Raw genomic sequence first — 22,238 nt, 5'->3', positions numbered from 1 at the left:
GGCTCCCTTCCCCAGCCCCGGCTCTGCAGCACCAAGTCCTGCTGGGAGCCCTCCCCTGCATGCTCCCACTGCTCCCTGACGCTGCTGTTGCCCTCTGCCAGGCAATGCCCAAACCAGCCCAACCACTGCCCACCTCTCCCCACCTCCCTGCCCTCTCCCCAACACAGCCCAGCCCAGCCCAGACCAGCAGCCCAGGCTGAGCTGACCCCCGGGCACTGCCCACTGCAGGCTGCTGCAGGGCTCTGGGCACGGCCACCACAGCCCAAAGCCCTTCGCAAGGCACCGCAGCTGCTGGGACAAAGGCGGCTCTGGGCCTCCCCAGCAGCCCCTGGGCTGGGACAGCCTTGGCTCAGGAAATGTAGGTCCGTGAAGCTGGAGGAGCCCTGGTCTCTTTCCTGGGAGATCTCCAGCACAGAGTCTCTGTGCCCCGCAGGGCCAGCCCCGCTCCCCAGGCCAGCACAAGAGGCCTGCCCCAGGCACAGAGCAGCTCCAGATTCCTCTCCAGGATGCGATTTGCCATCAGGCCCAGCACCAGTGGGACACTCCCAGGCCAGTGAAAGGCCAGCTACTATTTGCTAGGCTATGTACAACCAAGAAGGCATCCCACAGTCCTTCAGTGATCACTATGGGACTCTGATCCATGGTGAAGCCCAGAAAAGCAAGAGGCCTGTCCAGGGAAGGTGTCCTTGGTTTTATTTCTGACACTATCTTTGGAAGACGAGTGCAGAGATGTGGCAGAGATGCCACTGTAGAGACATCAGGACTGTCACCAAGGTACCCGTGATTTGAGGGCTAAGAGAAATGCAAGGGAACAAGAGAACAAAGTGGAAGCCAAAAGAGAGCAGCAGTGAAAAGGCCACGTCCTGCTGCTGGCCATGGCCATGGCTCCAGGGAAGCAGCAGCCCCGACCCGAAGGCAGCAGAGAGGCAGAGCCCAGCGGGCAGTGAGGGGCAGCCCTGAGGGCCACCGGGGCTGCTCCTCCATGTGGCAGCTGGGCTCTTGGTCCTGAGCTCCTCGTGCATGTTGGGGCTGCTCCCCCAGCTGCAGAAGAGATGGGAGGAGATGGGACATGAGACCAGTAAATTTCTACTCTCTTCTTTATTGTTGTTATCTGCACGAGAATCCCAGTTCTATAAGTACATTAGAGGAATGGGTCAAAACTAAAAAAACATTACATATTGGACACTAAGAATAACATTAAGTCAAATTCACGAGCTTTAGACAATATTAAGAAAGAAATAAAATTAAAGAAGATTGTCCTAACAGTTTATTTCAGAAAACATCAGTGCCCTGATAGGATTATAGGCACATGATTAATGTTGAAGAATGTGTGCAAATACTTGCTTGAAGCATGTATCCAAAGAGTTTCCTCACTGCATCCTTGAGCTCCTGGTTCCTCGTGCTGTAGATGAGGGGGTTAACTGCTGGAGGAACCACCAAGTACAGAACTGCCACCAGCAGGTCGGTGGATGGGGTGGAGAATGAGGGGAGCTTCAGGTAGGCGAACTAGCCAGTGCTCACAAACAGGGGGACCACGGCCAGGTGAGGGAGGCACATGGAAATAGACAGTGGCAGTGTCCACTCTGTTGGTCTTCCCTGTCTCTCCTAGGAGGCCAGCCCAGCCCCTCCCCAGCTCTCCACACCTCCCCGTCCTCTCCCCAGCCCAGCCCAGCCCAGCAATGCAGCCCAGGCTGGGCTGGCCCCAAAGCATCAAATGGAGAAGTGGAGGTCAGTGGCAGTGTCCCTGCTGCTGCCGGCTGCAGGAGAATACCCTCCCTCAAGCATCCAGCAGGCATCCAACCAGCTCATGCTTCAGAAGGCCTCCCACACATCCAGACTCATGTTTCCCCATGTAGCCTTTAGTAACTCGAGGGCATCCTGAAGGAAATGGCCACTGCTGTGTGGAAAATGAATCAAGAACTGAATATATATTTTAGGAAAATGTTGAGAACTCTGCAGACAAGGAGTTAGTGTTAAAGTCATGATGACTAGCAGCAAATGGAGAAGTGGATGGCAGTGGCAGTTTCTCTGCTGTTGCCATCTGCAGGACATTCCCCTCCCCCAGATAGCCTGCAGCCCCGCAGGCCAGCCCCGCTCCGAGACACAGCACAGCACGACACTGCTGGCCCTGGGGCTCCTCAGGAAGCACCACTGCACACACACAGCACCCTGCCCTGCTCCCAGCACACCCCATGTCCCAAACAGCCTTGCCCCAGCCCACCACGTCTGGGCTGGCCTCAGCAGCCATTCCTGCAGCCCCTGCCCATGCTGCCCACAGCCCCCGACCTGGCGGTGCTGCTCTGCAGAGTGAGGGGGTTGTGATGCGTGGGGCCGTGGGGGCACTCTGCAGGGCCGTGCTGGTCAGGCTGGGAAGGCAGAGCCAGCTGGTGGGGGGCACTGCCACTGACTGCCTCCCACACAAGTGGTTCTTTGGCCATGGAGGGTGCACACGGATAGCCGGCTTTCTTCAGAGTCAGAGACTCATGGAATAGCCGAGGTGGAAGGGACCCACCAGGATCATCTAGTCCAACTTATTTCCAATGTCATTAGATGTTTTGGGGTGGTTCCCTGTATTCAGTCTACGAAATTTCAACACAGGTATAAAATCTCAGCAGACTGCTTTTCCTCTACCAGCTGTGTTCCCTGGAGTGGCAGAGCTCTCCTTTGCCTGTTCCCACCCAGATTTAGCACTTTATCTGTACTTCAGAAAATTATCTTTACTTTGCAATGTCCATGAGAGTAGCTTTGGGAGAACTGAGCCTTCAGGCACTGCCCTCAGCACATCCCCTTTTATGCTGGAGATGCTGGTACAGAGCCAGCTGTGTTAGAGAAGTGCCCCTGGCCTGTCCCTGCCTGTGGACACAGGACTGCCCCACAGTAGCACGGTGAGCAAGTGACAAGAGCAATTAGTCCTCACAGCAACACAAGGGCTCTGTAGGAGAGTGTGGGAGGTGAAAGGGAGAGCAGCTTGGGACAGACCAAGCCCTGGGGCTCCCTGGCAGTGCTGCTGTGCCAGGACACTTCTCCCCTCCACCTCTGCACACAGCCAAGTGCCCCTGCAGCTCCACTACAAGTCTCTGAGGGAGGATCTCAGGCAAGCAAGTCACTGTAGGGTCCTTGTTTTTATTTAAATACAGAGAGCCTGGCTCATTGTTTACACCAAGTCTGGGAGTCACAGGGGATATGTAGATACTGAAATGAAAGAATATGAACAAAGATATTTCTTTGTGGAAAATAATTTCACAAGTAACATAAAGAGAAAAAATATACTCACAAGCAAAATAAAAAACAAACAAACCTGCATCTGGGCCTTTAATGAGTTACATTATGAATGATATGCAGAAAAAGAACAAGACAGGGGGATCGAGTGCATCCTCTGTAAGTTTGCAGATGACACTAAACTCAGTGGTGCAGTTGATGCAATAGAAGGAAGGGATGCCATCCAAAGGGACCTGGACAAGCATGAGAAGTGGGCCCATGAGAAACTAAAGATGTTCAGCAAGTCCAAGTGTAAGGCGTTACACCTATCTCACAGCAATCGCAGACATGAGGACAGACTGGGAGAAGAATGCATTGAGAGCAGCCCTGCAGAGAAGGTTCTTGTTCTGGTGGACATGAACTGTTCAACATGAACCATCAGTGCGCGCTTGCAGCCCAGAAGGCCAACTGCATTCCGGGCTGCATCAAAAGAGGAGTGGCTAGGAGGTCGAGGGAGGTGATTGTCCCCCTTTACTCTGCTATTGTGAGGCCCGGCTTGGAGTACTGAATCCAGGTTTGGGGCCCCAGCACACGAAGGATGTTGATCTGTTAAAACAGATCCAGAGGAGGGCCACAAAGATGATCAAGGAGCTGGAGCACCCCTCCTGTGAAGGAAGGCTGAGAGAGTTGGGGTGGTTCAGCCTACAGAAGAGAAGGCTTTAGGGCGAATTCGTTGCCTACAAACCACCTGTCTGAGCTGGAGCAAGAGCCCAGTGCAGGGAACGGTGGTTACGAGGGGCTGTCTGTGATGATTGCATCTTCTCAATAATTAAAGGGGGCATAAAAAAGGATGGAGAATGACTTTTTGCTCAGTCAGATAATGACAGGACAAGGGGGAATGGTTTTAAACTAAAAGAGGGGACATTTAGATCAGAGGTTAGGAGGAAATTCTTCACTCAGAGAGTGGTGAGGCACTGGAACAGGTTGCCCGGAGAACTTGTGTATGCCCCATCCTTGGAGGTCTACAAGGCCTGGCTGGATGGGGCCCTGGCAAACCTGATCTAGTGGGTGGCATACTTGCCCATGGCAGGGGGGTTGGAACTAGATGATCTTTGAGGTCCCTTCCAAGCCACGCTGTTCTATGTTTCTATGTTTCTATGATTCTAAGATGGGCAGATTATTCCTTCTGAAAAACATCCATTCATCAGTTTCCACACCGCATCTTTCAACTCCCGGTTCCTCATGCTCTAGATAAGAGGGTTCACTGCTGGAGTCACCACCGAGTACAGAACTGCCAGCAAAAGATTCAGGGAGGAGGAGGACATGGAGGGGGGCTTCAGGTAGGAAAATATGCCAGTGCTGATAAACAGGGAGACCACAGCCAGGTGGGGGAGACATGTGGAAAAGGCTTTGTGCCTCCCCTGCTCTGAGGGGATCCTCAGCACAGCTCTGAAGATCTGCACATAGGACAGCACAAGGAAGACAAAACACCCAAATAGTAAACAGGCACTAACCACAATAAGCCTAGCCTCTTTGATGTAGGCGTCTGAGCAGGAGAGCTTGAGGATCTGGGGAATTTCACAGAAGAACTGGTCCAGGACATTGCCTTGGCAGAGGGGAAGGGAAAAGGTATTGGCAGTGTGCAGCACAGCATAGAGAAAAGTACTGCCCCAGGCAGCTGCTGCCATGTTGACACAAGTTCTGCTGGTCATTATTGTCCCATAGTGCAGGGGTTTGCAGATGGCAATGTAGCAATCATAGGCCATGATGGTGAGGAGAGAAAACTCTGCTGTGACAAATGTGACAAACATAAAGACCTGGGTAGCACAACCAAAGAAGGAAATGGCCCTGGTGTCCCAGAGGGAATTGGCCATGGCTTTGGGGACAGTGGTGGTAATAGTGCCCAGGTTGAGGAGGGCGAGGTTGAGGAGGAAGAAGTACATGGGGGCGTGGAGGCGGTGGTCGCAGGCTACGGCTGTGAGGATGAGGCCGTTGCCCAGGAGGGCAGCCAGGTAGATGCCCAGGAAGAGCCCGAAGTGCAGGAGCTGCAGCTCGTGTGTGTCTGCGAATGGCAGGAGGAGGAACTCTGTGGGGAAGGTGCTGTTGGACATTTGCTGCCTCGGGTCATGCAGACCTGCTCTAGGAGAAGAAAAAAGTGAGACGTTAGGTAGACTTCTCTGAGCAAAACCCAGTTCTCCTTCAGAGATATTATTATTCCTTGTGTGGAATGAGGAATGAGTCAGGTCATTCAACAACCCTCCCAAGTGAATGACAGTGTGCCTGACAATGTAGAATGTAGTTTGGGCACATTGTTCACCAGCAGTCCAGTTCAGAACAGAAGCTTACACCCATCTGCACCCTAGACAAGCAGGAGAACCACACACACGGAGAAATAAGAGAGAATACCACAATGCTCCAACCAGCTGACAGAGAGAAAATCAGATGAATGCATGCAGTGAAGCCTTCACCTTGCCAAACTTGCATGCTGCCTGGAGAAGTGACACTGCAGGGCAGGGACTCTTTGCCTCCTCGTTGTGTATCACACTGCAGGACACAGGCTCCTCTCCTCTTTTGGAGGTCCAGCTGAGGAGGAGGTGGCTCATGCCCTAAAGCCCCTGAGGGCAGAGGCTGTGCTGGGTGGCAGAGGAGAGCAGGGGGTTGCTGCAGAGAAGGTGCCTGCACTTCTGGCCTGGCAGGGAGTGCCTGAATCCCCCCTCCCTTGGTGTTTCAGGCAGCAGCTCCCTCTCCCTCCCTGCCCACGTCTCTGCTGCCTGGAGCTGCCTCTGCTGGCAGCTGCTTCCCTGTCCCCACATCTCCTCCCTGCCATTGCTCACAGACCCTATCCCACCTGATGTGTGCTCAGCTTTGTTCTGCAGACATCTCCTGTCCCAGATAATTGCCCAGTGACATCTCCTCATGTTCAGCAGATATACAGCAGTTCTGACCTGTTTTGAGAGTCCTTCAGGGCAGGAAATTGAAGGTAGAGACCCAAGAGTGTGCCTTCCCTACTAGTAGTGCAGGCCTTTCTCTTCCATTTCAAGAATCTCCCCCAAAGATTCCCTGGGGATGCTGTGGAGCTGTAGCCACCCTACCCCAGGCAGCAGCCTCTGGGCACCAGCAGGACCCTGTTCTGCTCTGCCCTTCTGAGGGGACTCCTTCCACCTGCAGCTTCTCCCCGCAGTGCCCTGGGCAGCTCCCCGGGCAGGCTGAGTGCTGAGCCTGGCAGGCGGCAGAGGCCCTGCCCCGGCACACAGCCCCTGGGGCACGGCAGTGACCCTGCTCTGCACCACAGCCCTGGACACCCATGCCTGGAACCCGGCTGCACAGCCTGTAGCCAGCCCCACAGAAAGAAACCATCATCCCATGTCCCTCTGACAGCTATGGCAGGTAATCCCTGCTCTGGAACTTATTGTTCTTCTCTTATCTTAGGAACTCTTAAGTGTCTTCCTGAAAGATCCCATAGGCTGTGGGATTTGCCAGCGAATCTGGAGATGGCACCAGGAACAACAGCTGTGCTGCCTTGCAGCCAGACACTTACCCTGTTCAGGGCTGGGAAGATTTCTCCCACAGTGAGCTCTCAGCAGCCACCCTCCACACTGCCTTTAACATCTCCCTCCCTTCTCTCAGCCGCCCTTGTCCCCTGCAGGCAGTGCCCCCAGCCCTGCTGCGCTGTGCAGAGGAGCTGCTCCTGGGCAGAGCTGTCTCTCTGCAGCGCTGCCCGCTTGCCAGGAGCTCCCCTTGGGCCCAGGAGCCTGTCCCAGCTCAGCAGCACAGGGAGCTCTTGACAAGTCCCTGGTCCTCCAGGGGAATCAACTTTGAATCAAACTGATGCAATCACTGTTCTTCCTTCTGTCAGCTAGAGAGAGACACCGGTTTCCAATGCTGTCTTTTCTCCTGAATCAAAATAGGAGTTCCTTATGGGAATCTTCTTTTCCTGTCCTGTTATTATTTAGGACCCCCCCAATTTGTATTCTATTTCTTTCAAGCACTTGTTAATATTCAGGAGAAGGAATTTTTTTTTCACAGCAAATGATATCCCTCTGTCTACACAGACTACACAACCCAGCAAGTTCATGGAACCATAGAACGTTTGGAGTTGGAAGGGACCTTAAGGTCTAGTTCCAGTCCCTGTGAAATGGGCAGAGTCACCTCCCTCTAGAACAGTTTGCTCAAGGTCCCATCCGACCTGACCTTGGACACTACCAGGGATGAGGCATCCACCACTTCCCTGGGCAACCTGTTCCAGGGTCTCGCCAGCCACTGCATGAAGAATTTCTTCTTTAGATCTGATCTAAATCTACTCTCTTTTAGCTTAAAAGCACTGCCCCTTGTCCTATCACTACACTCCCTGATACAGTCTCTCCAGATAATTCTCCTATTTTTCTCCCCCTGTTCTTTTAAGAATGGGGAGGGAGAGAGTGGCTGTGTGGTGCTTGGCAACCTCCTGGGGATAAAGCACAACACATCCAGGGACACAAACCTGATCAACAAGTGATAAAGGAGGCAGTGAGGGAGCCAGACCTGGTCAGTCACACTGACTGGTGGGAGCATGGGAGAGAGAGAAAACATTTCTTCCAGCAAGGTTATCTGACCAGGAACCTTGTCAGTTGGGAAACCAAGGGAAAAGAGGGAATACTTGTAAAAGGGGATGTCCTATGAGGAGAGGCCTAGGACATTTGGGTTGTCTAGTCTGGAGAAAAGAAGTATGAGGGGCGACCTCATTGTTCTCAGCTACTTCATGAGGGTGGAAGTGGAGAGGGAGGTGATGATCTCTTCTCCCTGGTAACTGATCACAGAACGTGTGGGAATGGCACATAGATGCACCGGGGGATGTTCAGACTGGACAGCAGGGAAAATTTTCTGTATTCTGAGGGTGATCAAACACCGGAACAGGCTTCCTTGAGACCTGGTTCTTGTTCCAAGCCAGTGTCAGTGTTCAAGAAGCATTTGGACATTGTCCTCATTAATATGCTGTAACTTTTGTTTAGCCCTGAAGAAGTCAGGCAGTTGGACTAGATGATCTTTGAAGGTCTCTTCCAACCGAACTATTCTGGTCTAGTCTAGTCTAGTCTAGTCTAGTCACTACACACGTGTGTAGGCCCCATTTATGTATTGGAAGGCCACAATAATGTCTCCTGGAGTCTTCTTTTCTTCAGACTAATCCCAACTCTCTCAGCCACTCCCCACAGGACATGTATTTGGTGTTCCTTTGGTATTCATGTGGTAGGCTGCAGGGGGTGCTGGATGGTGAGGAACGTCAATCTGAACACTTTGGGTTAGCTCTCCTGGCTGTGTGCCATCACAATGTCCTGCACAACTCCAAACTACATGGCGTGGGGGGCAGTATGAGAAACAGAAAGCCTTCATGCTGTGCAGACACACTCCATGACTGTTCCTAAACCCTCTCAAAGCCAGTTTCCTCCTGCACTAAAACACAGCTGCCCTGGAGAACCCCTGTGCAACAGCTGTCTTGAAGAGTGTTTGTTCTGTTTTCATCTTTCCTTTAATATGTGACCAAGTCTTGGAAGACAGAAGAGGCTACAAAAGGCTTTGTCTGGAAGGCAAAGTTGAGGCTGAGCTGAGACATAAATAAAAAAAAATCATTTATTGAGTTATTTAAACAACACTGAAAAAAATGTATTTTTCTTTTATTGATGGTGTGAGGAATGATAGGAAATATGGCATTTGCCTTTGCAAGTAATGCTTCTTGGAGCTAGGAGGCACATTCTGCTACTCACCAGGGCTGATCCAAGATGACCAAGAGTGGCTGTGCAAGGACATCAGCCAGCTCCCTCTGCTCTCATGGGTGAATCCCATGAGGTCCCATAGACCTGTGTATCCCATTTGGTCAAGTATACCCTGCCCTGACCCACTCCCACCAAGTGTACGTCTTCCTTGCCCCAGACTTTACCCCCATTCTCTGTGACCTGGGATTCCCAAAGGCCAGACTTGCCAGTACTGATTGAGGTGAAGAAGGAAGTCAGCACTTCAGCCTTTTCCCTGTCCTGTGTCAACAGATCTTGGTCCTCATTCAGCAGTGAGTCCATATTCCCGAACCTTCCTTTTGCCACCTATGTACTTCTAGAAGCCCTTCTTACTGCCTTAGACATCCTTGGCCAAATTCCATTAGAGTCGGGCTTCAGTTCTCTGCTATTCTTCCCTACATGCTCAGACAAGGCCTCTGTAATCCTCCCAGGTTATCTGTTCTTGCTTCGACCATATCTATGCTTCTTTTCTGTGTTGGAGTTTGGCCAGAATCTTCCGGTTCATCCATGCAGGTCTCTTGCCATTTTCACCTGATTTCGTCTTTCTTGGGATGGACTGCTCTTGATGTTGGAGGAGGTGACCCTGGAATATTAACAAGCTTTTTGGACTGCTCTTCTCTCCAGGGCCTTATCCCACAGTGTTCTTCCAAGCAGATATTGAAGAGGCCACAGACTGCTCTCCTGAAGACCAGAGCTGTGAGCTTGCTTTTTCTGAGCTACGCTGTCCTCCCACAGGATCAATTCCACCATCTCCTGGTCACTGCAGGGAACATTGTTGACTCTTCCTGAACGTACCATGAACCACAACCCCCAGATCCCTTTCTGCAGGGTTATGCTCCATCCACATGTCCTCCAGTCTATACGTATATCCAGAAATACACTGTTCCAGGTGCAGAATCTGGCATTAGTTCTTGTTAATTTTTATATGGTAGGCAACTGACCAGCATTCAAATCTATCAAATGTCTCTGTAAGGCCCCTATACCATCAAAAGAATTGAAGGAGCCTCCTAATTTAGTAGATGTAGGGCAGTCCACTCATGTGCCTATGCTCTCAAACACCTATTTTTTTCTCTCCTCCATTCTTTACTTATCCCTTGATGTATCTGTCAAGGAACAGACCAACCATTTTCAGAGTGTGCTGCTCAGCAGTACCTTGAGACTCTTGGAGAGCTGCATAACCTCCACCAATGGCCCTCAGGGGCTGCAGAGATAGACTGAAAGCAAACCTATTTCTTCCCAGGGTGATTTCTTCCCTGGCCTGGCAAATGAGGGCAGAAGAATTTTCTTCCCACTGTCCATCCCAGTTCTGTTTCTCATTGTCATTGCAGAGAGCATTAAGTTTTAGGCATGGTCTGAGGTGTAACATTTCAAAGATGTACCAACGCCCTCAGCCAGGTGCACAGACCAGGACAAGCTGGAGCCTGTGATTTCTGACATCCATGGAGTCACTGCCAAGGCATGGTGGGACAGGACATGCAGTTATGGGGTACTTCAATGGATGGATACAGACTTCAGGACAGACAGGCTGGAATGATCCAGAGTTCCTGGGCAGGAGCTGCCTCCTGGGTAGCCAGAGCCCCAGAAGAAGGCAAATCTTCCTTTCCTGTTATGTGCCTTGTCCCACTGCCCAGCAAAGGGCTGACAGCCGCTGCTCTGCCATGGTGCTGCCTGGCAGGCAGCAGGCACGGCTGGGCAGGGTGACCCCTTTCTGCTTGCTCATCTGTCTCTCCTCTCTGTCGGTCATCCTGCTTGTCCTTTTCCCTCCACCTGTTTCAGTCTTTCTCTTATGCTGGGGCTCTTGGGTATGTCAGCTCCTTGGAGTGATGGGGAGGAGTTCAGCTGAGGATCAGGCACTGGTGCTCAGCATCCTGCAGAGGAGGTGTCTGCAGGGGAACAAGGTGCCAAAGGGCCTTTCTAACCTGTGGAGCTTCCGGCAGGGCAGTCAGCAGTTTCAGCTGCAGAGTCAGGCACTAACCTTGTGGCTTCTACCCCAGCCATGTGGCCATGGGGCTGTGGTGTCCCAGCACTCCTGGGTGCAGATACTGACAAGCTCTTCAGTGTTCAGAGGGATTTTACCTGAGAGATCCTGAATATCGGACCTGGCCCCTGCACCCCCCCTGCTCCCAGATACCACAGAATTAGAGCATGACCTACTCCTCGGGAGTCTATGGGCAGAGGTCCTGCCCCTCATGGCGTACTCAGACAGCAGAAAGCAGAGCTCCCGGCAGAGAACTGCAGCAAGGTTCTGCCAAATAGCACAGAGGATAGGCGTGTTGTGGGGGAGAGTCTATGAGAAATAGCTTTGGTTTTGTGCAGAGAAATCTGTTCTAACTCTTCACCGTCTTTTTCTCTTGGGACAGTTGTCAGGGCCCACAGAGAGAAAATGTTCAACAGCAGCTTCCCCACAGAATTACTCCTCCTGTCATTTGCAGACACACGTGAGCTGCAGCTCCTGCACTTCGGGCTCTTCCTGGGCATCTACCTGGCTGCCCTCCTGGGCAACGGCCTCATCCTCACAGCCGTAGCCTGCGACCACCGCCTCCACACCCCCATGTACTTCTTCCTCCTCAACCTCGCCCTCCTCGACCTGGGCAGTATTACCACCACTCTCTCCAAGTCCATGGTCAACTCTCTGTGGGACACCAGGACCATCTCCTACTTGGGATGTGCTGCACAAGTCTTTCTGTTAGTTTTTTTACTTGGAGGAGAGTATTTACTTCTCATTGTCATGGCCTATGACCGCTATGTTGCCATCTGCAAACCCCTGCACTACAGGACCGTCCTAGGTGGCAGAATTTGTGTCAAAATGACAGCAGCTGCCTGGGGCAGTGGCTTTCTCAATGCCATGGTACACACTGCCAATACCTTTTCCCTCCCCCTCTGCCAAGGCAATGCCCTGGACCAGTTCTTCTGTGAAATTCCCCAGATCCTCAAGCTCTCCTGCTCAGATGCCTACCTCAGGGAATTTGGCCTCGTTGGGTTTTCAGCGTGTTTACTCTTTGCATGTTTTGCTTTTCTGTTGCTGTCCTATGTGCAGATCTTCAGGGCAGTGCTGAAGATTGCCTCACAGCAGGGACAAAACAAAGCCTTTTCCACATGCCTCCCTCACCTGGCTGTTGTCTCCCTGTTTCTCAGCACTATCATGTTTGCCTACTTGAAGCCCCCTTCCACCTCTTCCCCATCCCTGAATGTGGCGGTGACAGTTTTGTACTCGGAGGTGCTTCCAGCAGTGAACCCCCTCATCTACAGCATGAGGAACCAGGAGATCAAAGGGGCACTGAAGGAACTGATCCTACTGGTGGTAATTAAGAAAGAATAAGCTGTCTGTCTTTCTTCACAAGAAATCTCCAATTGATCACAGACATATGTTGTGCTTTGGAGTATTCTGTCATTGGTAACCATGGTTGTACACAAGTGTTTGCATTCATTCTAGTTCTGCAGGGACACGAACACAGTCAGACTCAGAGTCCTTCTGTAACTGTGCCTATTGTCACACGACAGGTGGCCTTCTGTGTTTCTTCTATTCATTTAAAAAGGATTTTTTTTTTTTCAATGCAGAGCCCTGGCATCAAAGCAGAGCATTTTCCCTATGCCTCCAGCACCTCATTTTTTCCTCCCTGAAGGTCCTCTCCATCTGGTTCCCATCATCAGATTGGGTGCTGGCAGTTCTGTACGCGGTGATGTCTCTGACATTGAACTCCCTCATCTGCAGTATGAGGAACTACGAGTTCCAGAAGGCACTGAGAAATTGACCACAAGGAACCTTGTACCATCAACAAGAACTTGCTTCCTCTTCTATGCACAGATCTCAGAGTTTGTCTTTTCCTGTAGATAATCGTACTAACATGTTATTCTTTAGGTTTACACCACTTCTCTTGAGGCTTCATCCAATCATCTCTGAACCTGTCACAAATGCTTTGAATGTGGTACAAGACCTGACCTCCCTACCAGCATCTCTGGAAAAAAACAGCATCCTGAATGCACTGCCAATGTCTCCTGGGGCAGTGAAGAAATGAGGCAAGGGAGGCAGGAGACCAATGTCTGAGTCAGGATGTCATAATCAAACTAAAGCACAGAAAGGAAAAGCAAAGGCAGTGGAGGTAGGGAAAAACAAATTGGAAAGTTCATAGGGATATGGCCCAGGAGTTTAGGGATGGGATCAGGAAAGCCAAGGCACAGCTGGAGGGAAACTTGGCTAGGGATGCAAAGAATAACAAGAAGGGTTTCTGCAGATACGTAAGGCAGCAAAGAAATTGTACCCTCCGTAAAAAGGGTCACAAGGGACCTGACTAAAACTGACATGGAAAAGGCTGAGGTACTCAACACCATTTTGGACTTTCTCACCCGCCCATTCCACACCTCCCAAGTCACAAAATGTCAAGGCGGGGACGGGGGAGGTGAAGTCCACTCACTGCAGAGAGAGAACAGGTTTGAAACTACCTGAGGAACCTGAGGGTGTAAACTCCATGAGACCCAATCAGGTGCATGCCAGGGTTCTGAGGGAACGGGCAGATGAAGTTCCTAAGCCACTATCCATCATATTGGAAAAGTTGTTGGGGTCAGGTGATGTCCCCAGAAGTCTGAAAATATAACACCTATCTTTTAAATGGCTAAAAATGACAACCCAGGGACCTACAGACTGGTCAGCCTTACCTCTGTGCCTGGGAAGATCTCGGAGCAGAACCTCCTGGAAAGCATGCTAAGGTTCATGGAAGACAGGGAGGGGATTTGAGACAGCCAAAATTGCAGTTGATACAGTAAAGGGAAGGGACGCCATGCAGAGGAACCTAGACAGCCTTGAGGAGTGGGCTCATGTGAACTTCCTGCAGTTCAACAAGGCCAAGCACAAGGTCCTGTTCCCAGGACCAGTGGGACTTGTCCCAGGACAAGTGTCCTGGGTCAGGACACTCCCCAGCATCAGTGAAGACTGAGTGATGACTGGTATGAGAGCAGACCTGCAGAGAAGGACTTGGGGATATTGGTAGACGGAAACCTGGAAATGAGCTGGCAATGTTCACTTACAGCCCAGAAAGCCAGTCGTATCCTGGACTGGATCATAATACCATAGGTGGCAGGTCTAGGGAAGTGATTCTCCTCCTCTTCTCCATCTGTGTGAGACCCCACCTGCATCCTGCTTTAGGGTCCTAGTGTAAGAAAGAAGTAGACGTATGATAGAAGGTCGCAAAAATAATCACAGGACTGGAAAACCTCATCAAGAAAGCTTGGGAGAGCCGGGGTACTTCAGAGTATAGAAGAAAGGCCTCTGAGGAGACCTTAATGCGGCCTTGCAATACATAAAGGGGGTGTACTGGAAAGTTGTGGATAGATGCTTTAACAGGATGTATAGTGACAGGACAAGAGGGAACATTTTCAAACTACAAGAGGGTAGATTTTGATCTCCAATAAGGTAGAAATTCTTTACTGTGATGGTAGCTAGATACAGGACCAGGTTGCCTGTAGAAGTTGGGGATGCCCCCTCCCTTAAAGTGTTGAAGCTCAACTTGGATGGGGCTCTGAGCAACTTCCACTAGTGGGAGAGAAGGTGTCCCTGCCCATGTCAGGGGAGGATGGAACTAGATGATCATAGAATGATTGAAGGTCTCCCCAAAGCCTTCTCTCCTGCAAACTGAACAACCACAACTCTCTCAGCCTGTCTTCACAGGAGAGGTCCTTGAGCCCTGTGATCATCTTTGTGGCCCTCCTCTGGACTTGTTCTAATATTCCCACTTTCTTCTTATGCTGCGGGCCCCAGAGCTGAACAACGTACTCTGGTGGGGTCTCATGAGAGCAGAGTAGAGGGGAAGAATCTCCTCCCCTGCCCTGCTGGCCATGCTTCTTTTGATGTAACCCAGGATACGGTTGGTTTTCTGGGCTGCAAACACACACTGCCAGCTCATGCTGAGTTTTGCATCCACCAACACACCCATGTTCTTCTCCTCAGGGCTGCTTTCAATCCATTCTCTGCCCAGCCTGTATTTGTCCTTGGCATTGCCCCAGACCAGATGCAGGACCTTGAACTTGGCCTGGTTGAACTCCATGAGGTTTGCACAGGCCCACGTCTCAAGCCTGTCAAGGTACTTCTGGATGGCTTCCCTTCCCCCCGTCATGTCAACTGCACTGCACAGCGTGGTGTCATCGGCAAACCTGACGAGGGTGCACTTGATCCCACTGTCCATGTAACCAACAAAGATGGTAAACAGTGCTGGTCCCAATACTTAACCCTGAGGAATACCACTCTTTACTGATCTCCAGTTTGATGTTGATACAGTGACTGCAACCCTTTGAGTATGATCATCCAGCCAATTCCTTACCCGGCGAGTAGTCCACCCGTCAAATCCATGTCTCTCCAATTTAGAGATGAGAATATCATGCGGGGGCATTGTCAAATGCATTGTACAAGTTCAGGTAGATGATGTCAGTTGCTCTTCCCCTATCCACCAATGCTGTAATCTTACCGTAGAAGGCCACCAGATTTATCAGGCACAATATGCCCTTAATGAAGACATGTTGGCTGTCACCAATCACCGCCTCATTTTCTCTGTGTACGATCTTTCCTGGAGTGCTGCAAAGAATGGCTGTAAGTTCTTCAGAAAGGAGAGGCAACAAAGGAGGGGCAGTGGTGTGGCTCTTTATATTAGAGAGTGTTTCGATGTTGTAGAGCTCAGGGCTGGGAATGATATGGTTATGCCCCTATGAATAAGGATCAGGGGGAAAGCCAACAAGGCGGACATCCTGGTGGGGGTCTGTTATAGATCTCCAAATGAGGATGAAGAAATGGATGAAGCATTCTGCAAGCAGTTGGTGGAAGTCATGTAATTGTCAGCACCTGTACTCATGAGGGACTTAAAGTTCCTGGACATACTCTGGGAATACAATACAGCTCAGAAGAAGTGGTCTAGGAGGTTCCTGGAGCATGTGGAAGATAGCTTCCTGATTCAGCTGGTTAGTGAGCCTACCAGGGGTGTGCCCTGTTAGACCTGCTGTTCATGAACAGAGAAGGACTGGTGGGAGATGTGGTGGTAGGGAGCTGTCTTGGGCAGAGTGACCACGAAATGGTAGAGTCCTCTATTCTTGGTGAAGTCAAGAGGGAGGTCAGTAAAACTGCTACCTTGGACTTCCAGAGGGCAGACTTTGAGCTGTTCGGGACCCTGGTCTGGAGGGTTCCTTGGGAGTCAATCCTGAAAGGCAGGGGTGTGCAGGAAGGCTGGATGCTCCTCCAGAAGGAAGTCTGAATGGTGCAGGAGCAGGTTGTCCCGTGTGCCTTAAAATGAGACAGCAGGGAAGAAGACTGGCATGTCTGAACGGGGAACTTTTGCTGAGTGTCCACGAGAAAAAGAGAGCTTATGTCCAGTGGAAGAAGGGACAGACAACTTGGGGAGAGTGCAAAGAAGTTTCTAGCATATACAGGGAAAAAATCAGAAAGGCAAAAGCCCAGCATGAGCTCATCATGGCCACTGTGGTAAAAGATAACAAATAATCTTTTTACAAATCTATTAAGAGTAAGAGGAGGACCAAGGAGAATCTGCATCCTTTACTGGAAAAAGTTAGAGACCTGCTATTCCACCTGGTCTGTCACAGGTCCATTGGGCCAGATGGGATCCACCCGAGGGTGCTGAGGGAGCTGGCGGATACGATTGCTGAACTGCTTTCCACCATCTATCAGCAGTCATGGTCATCCAGAGAGGTCCCAGATGACTGGAGACTTGCAAATGTGACACCCATCTCTAACAAGGGTCATAAGGAGAACCTGGGGAACTACAGGCCTGTCAGCCTGACAGGAAAGGTGAGGGAACAGGTCATCTTGGATACAATCACACACCATATATGGGACAACCAGGGGGATCGGGCCTAATCAGCATGGGTTCATGAAAGGCATGAACCTGCCTGACCAACCTCATTTCCTTCTATGACCAGGTGACCTGCTTGGTGGATGACGGAAAGGTTGTTGATGTAGCCTACCTAGATTTCAGCAAGACCTTTGACACAGTCTCCCACAGTATTCTCCTGGAGAAGCTGGCAGCCCATGGCTTGGACAGGTACATACTTTGCTGGGTTAAAAACTGGCTGGATGACCAGGCCCAGAGAGTGGTGGTGAACGGACTGAAATCAAGCTGGTGACCGGTCACTGGTGGTGTTCCCTAGGGGTCGGAGTTGGGGCCCAACCCCTTTAATATCTTTCTTGATGACTTGGATGAGGGAATTGAGCGCATCTTCAGTAAGTTTGTAGAGAACACCAGGTTGGGGAGACGTGTCAGTCTGCTGGAGGGTAGGAAGGCCCTGCATAGGGACCTGGACAGGATGGGTTGATGGGCAGAGGCCAATGGGATGAGGTTCAACATGGCTAAGTGCCAGGTCCTGCACTTTGGCCACATTAACCCCATGTAACACTACAGGCTTAGGGCAGAGTGGCTGGAAAGCTGTGAAGAGGAAAAGGAAAAGGAAAAGGTGCTGGTTGATGCTCACCTGAATATGAGCCAGCAGTGTGCCCAGGTGGCCAAGAAGGCCAACGGCATCCTGCTTTGTGTCAGGAATAGTGCAGCCAGCAGGACCAGGGAGGTGATCATCCCCCTGTACTCAGCTCTGGTGAGGCCGCACCTTGAGTACTGTGTTCAGTTTTGGGCCCCTCACTACAGGAAGGACATCGAGGCCCTGGAACATGTCCAAAGAAGAGCTACGAAGCTGGTGAATGGTCTGGAACACAAGTCCTATGAGGAGTGGCTGAGGGAACTGGGGTTGTATAGACTGGAGAAGAGGAGGCTCAGGGGACATGCTATTGCTCTATACAACAACCTCTATATACAACTACCTGAAAGGAAGTTGTGGGGAGCTGAGGGTCGGCCTCTTCTCGCAGAAAACTAGTGATAGAACTATAGGGAACGGCCTCAAGTTGCACCAGGGGAGGTTTAGTTTGGAAATTAGGAGACATTTCTTCTCAGAAAGAGTACTCAGGCATTGGAACAGGTTGCCCAGGGAAGTGGTGGAGTCATGATCTCTGGGGGTGTTCCATGAAAGGTTGGACCTGGAGTTTAGTGACATGGTTTAGTGGGTGACATTAGCAGTAGGGTGATGGTTGGGCCAGATGATCTTGAAGGTCCTTTCCAACCTTAATGATTTGATGAATGAGCTGGCACTGTGCGTATGAAGCCCAGAAAGCCAACTGTATCCTGGGTTCTATCAAAAACAGCGATGACAGCAGGATAAGGGAGATGATTCTCCCTCTCTACTTTCCTCTTGTGAGACCCTACCTGGAGTCCTGCATCCAGCTCTGGGGGCCCAGCACAACAGACATGTAAGATTTAGGACTTACAGAGTGGGACCAGAGCAGAGCCGCAGAAGTGATCAGTGGAGCGGAACACCTCTCCCATGAAGACAGTTGGGCTTGTTTAGCCTAGAGAAGAGAACACTCTGGGGGAAACCTTCTTCAGGCCTTCCAATACTTAAAAGGGGCTTACAAGAAAGATGGGGAGAGACTCTTTCTAAGTCCAACAAATTTGTGACTCAGTCATTCTGGAATACCTGGTAATGTTTCTGAGAACTTTTCAGTAGTATCCTTGCACCTGTTGTACCACAGGTTCCCATGAGTCAGAGCCTCATTTTGAGAATTACTCTGCTCAATGTGTAACCTTGAGGAGCAGGGATTTACAAGCAGCAGCCTCAAAGGCCTCAAAACATAGGATTGTCATGCAGTCTGACTGTGAAGTCCAACCCTTTCTTCCCTGAGTCAGAAGGGACCTCTGGAGGTGTCCACTACCATCATCTTCTCTGAGCAGTGATAGCTTCACAGGTAGATCAGGTTAGTCAGTGCTTTCTGCAGCTGGGTATTGAAGTCTCTGGGCCCATGACCCAGTGCTGATCCACTGGTGGCTGTACCCCCAGTATAGACACTGATGCCAGCAGAAGGGTGGAGCTGGTCAAATTTCAAAGATCAGCTCCCCTTGGGCCGTGGGGAATGACTGTTCCCGTGCTCCCCACATGTGATCCCCAAGCTGGCAGTGCTCCTTTGCAGAGCAAATGGGCTGTGGTGCTGTGGGGTCAATATGCATGGCTGTGCTGGTCAGGGTGGGAAGCAGATTCAGCTAGGTCTAGATCACTGGGCTGGACCAAACAGAAGTACTTCACGAAGGGGGAAATGAATCACCCCCCAGCTTCCCTTCCCACTGCCTCCTGGGTTCCCACTCTCTTCTCTGAGATTGCAGAGTCACAGGTTCCCTGTGAATACCTGGCTTTAGTTCTTTCCCTGTGGCTGAGATCACAGTGGGAGATCTCTCACTTTCAGAGGGGCAGCAGTCACTGCCCACACCAGGCTCCGCTGTCCCTGGAGGTACCCTGGGCTGTGCAGGTAGCTCCAGATTCCCCTCCTGAAGGACATCATCTACGGGTCACATGTGGGAACAGCCCTGGTTATGTAATGCAGTGACCGTTTGCTGCCTCTGCTGTCAGCAGACACCCATGGGTGAGTTTAAATCTAGCCCTTGGTCTCTGACAGGTCACGAACCAACAGTGAGCCATTCTCTCCTGAACTGAAGGAGGAACAGTCCCTTGTGGGGAACAATTCTTTGGGCCTATTCTTGACACTGGTTTGGGAGAGAAATCCTAGCCTTCGGACAGTGCACACGGGTTATCCCATTTATTACAAAGTTTTTATGAGAGGATTAACTGACTCACAGTTATATGTACATGTATAAAGCATCCATATGAGACAGAGCAGTTTCACTCATTCATTGCAGTGGGAGGAATCCAAACATCTATGTGGGAATGCAAGAAGCAAAAACAGTCAATATGACAATAAGGAAAAAGCAATTTTATTAATAATGAAAAAAAAAAAACACATTTGTTGCAAAAAAAAAAAAAAAAAAAAAAAACAATGGGATGCACAATTTTCATTTCTGGAGAGTGAAAGAAACTTTATGAGTACTGAAAAACATCCCCCAAATCAGTTTCCTAACAGCATCCTTTAGCTCCTGGTTCCTCATGCTGTAGATGAGGGGGTTCACTGTGGGAGGCATCACCGAGTACAGAACTGCCAGCAAAAGATTAAGGGAGGAGGAGGACATGGAGGGGGGCTTCAGGTAGGCAAACACGATATTGCTGATGAACAGGGAGACAACAGCCAGGTGAGGGAGGCAAGTGGAAAAAGCTTTGCGCTGGCCCTGCTGGGAGGGGATCCTCAGCACTGCCCTGAAGATCTGCACATAGGACAGCACAAGGAAGACAAAACACCCAGATGCTAAACAGACACTAGCCACAACAAGCCCAGCTTCCCTGAAGTAGGCATCAGAGCAGGAAAGCTTGAGGATCTGGGGAATTTCACAGAAGAACTGGTCCAGGGCATTGCCTTGGCATAGCGGGAGGGAGAAAGTATTGGCAGTGTGCAGCACAGCATAGAGGAAAGGACTACCCCAAGTAGCCGCTGCCATGTTGACACAAGTACTGCTGGCCATTATTGTCTGATAGTTCAGGGGCTTGCAGATGGCAATGTAGCGGTCATAGGACATGATGGTGAGAAGAAAAAACTCTGCTGTGACAAAGACAACAAACATAAAGACCTGGGTAGCACAACCTGTGTACGAAATGGCCGTGGTGTCCCAGAGGGAATTGGCCATGGCTTTAGGGACAGTGGTGGAGATGGAGCCCAGGTCAATGAGGGCGAGGTTGAGGAGGAAGAAGTACATGGGTTTGTGGAGGCAGTGGTCGCAGGCTACAGCTGTGAGGATGAGGCCGTTGCCCAGGAGGGCAGCCAGGTAGATGCCCAGGAAGAGCCCGAAGTGCAGGAGCTGCAGCTCGCGCGTGTCTGCAAATGCCAGGAGGAGGAACTCGTTGGGGAAGCTGCTGTTGGACATTTGCTGCCTCTGGGCATGGTTGGCTGTCCATGGAGGAAAAGACAGATATATGTTAGAGAAACTTCTCCAAGCAAAACCCACTCCTTCTCTCAGAAGAATCACAGAAAATCAGCGTTCCCTGAGCTGAATGATTCATCTCATTCTCCACCCCTCCCATCTGAATGACAGTTTGCCTGACAGTATAAAATGAAGCTTGGGTGACTTGTTCCCTTGAAGACACCTTTGTACGGGTATGGGGTTGAAGGCAGTCTGTGTCGGAACAGAAGATTACACTCACCTGCACTTCAGAGAAAGTGAGTAGAAAAACCACGCACATGTGGAGAAATAAGAGAGAATACCACAATGCTCCAACCAGCTGAGAGAGGGAAAGGCAGATGGGCATGCAGGGAAGCCTTCAGCTTACCAAGCCTGCATGCCACCTATGGAAGTGACTCTGCAGGGAAGGCACTCTTAGCCTCAATGTTGTGTATCACCTTGCAGGACACAGGCTCCTCCCCTCTTCTAGAGGTCCAGCTGAGGAGGAGGTGGCTCATGCCCTAAAGCCCCTGCAGGCAGAAGCTGTGCTGGGTGGCAGAGGAGGGCAGGGGTTTGCTGCAGAGAAGGTGCCTGCACTGCAGACCTGGCAGGGAGTGCCTGAATCCCCCCTCCCTTGGAATTTCAGGCAGAAGTTCCCTTTCCCCTCCCTGCCCCTGCCTGGAGCTGTCCCTGCTGGGATCTTCTTCCCTGTGCCCACATCTCCTCCTTGCCATTGCTTACAGACCCCATCCCACCCGCAGTGTACTCAGCTCTTTCTTGTAGACACCTCCCGTCCCAGGGTAATTTTCAGGGATATCTCCATGTTTTCAATGATTATGGAGCAGCTCAGAGCTAAAAGACCTTACAACAACTAGCGTCTCAGTGCTTTTATCAAAATGGAGAAGTAAATTCCTGTCTCTAACTGCCACCCCCAAAGCAAGAGGAGAAATCTCAAAGCACTGAATATTTCTCTTCAAGAAACCCCTGCTCTGACCTTTCCCTTGAGGTGTCTGCTCTGAGGTGTTCTGGGGGTGCTGTGGTACAGTGAAAATCCTTCCCCAGGCAGCAGCCTCTGGGCACCAGCAGGACCCTGCCCTGCCCTGCCCTGTCCTGCCTTGCTCCGGGGACTCCTTCCACCCACAGCTTCTCCCCGCAGTGCCCTGGGCAGCTCCCCAGGCAGGCTGAGTGCTGAGTCTGGCAGGCGGCAGAGGCCCTTCCCCGGCACACAGCCCCTGGGGCACAGCAGGGACCCTGCTCTGCACCACAGCCCTGGGCACCCCTGCCTGCACCCCGGCTGTACAGCCTGTAGCCGGCCCCTCTAGAAGGAACCCTCATGTCCTGTCCATCAGTTATTTATGGCAGGTAATCGCTGCTCTGGACCTTGTTGTTCTCCTCTTATCCAAAGAACCTCTGAGAGATC

At 51.1% G+C, this 22,238-nt stretch overlaps 1 protein-coding gene across 1 annotated transcript; it reads right to left on the bottom strand.

Moving 5' to 3' along the window:
• Positions 1 to 606: 606 nt before the first annotated feature.
• On the bottom strand, positions 607 to 20,803 carry LOC310887864 (olfactory receptor 14A16-like; the record flags this gene model as incomplete). The annotated part of the gene is made up of 3 exons (XM_083814042.1): positions 607 to 1,437; positions 4,479 to 4,876; positions 20,362 to 20,803. 3 exons carry the CDS (start codon positions 20,801 to 20,803, stop codon positions 1,300 to 1,302), a joined length of 978 nt encoding a protein of 325 aa, XP_083670168.1. The 3' UTR covers positions 607 to 1,299.
• Between the last annotated feature and the right edge of the window lie 1,435 nt (positions 20,804 to 22,238).

Source organism: Anser anser, assembly GCF_964211835.1.
Source record: "Anser anser genome assembly, chromosome: 29".
In the NCBI taxonomy this organism is placed as follows: domain Eukaryota; kingdom Metazoa; phylum Chordata; class Aves; order Anseriformes; family Anatidae; genus Anser; species Anser anser.
This window is presented reverse-complemented; position numbering and strand designations above follow the sequence as displayed.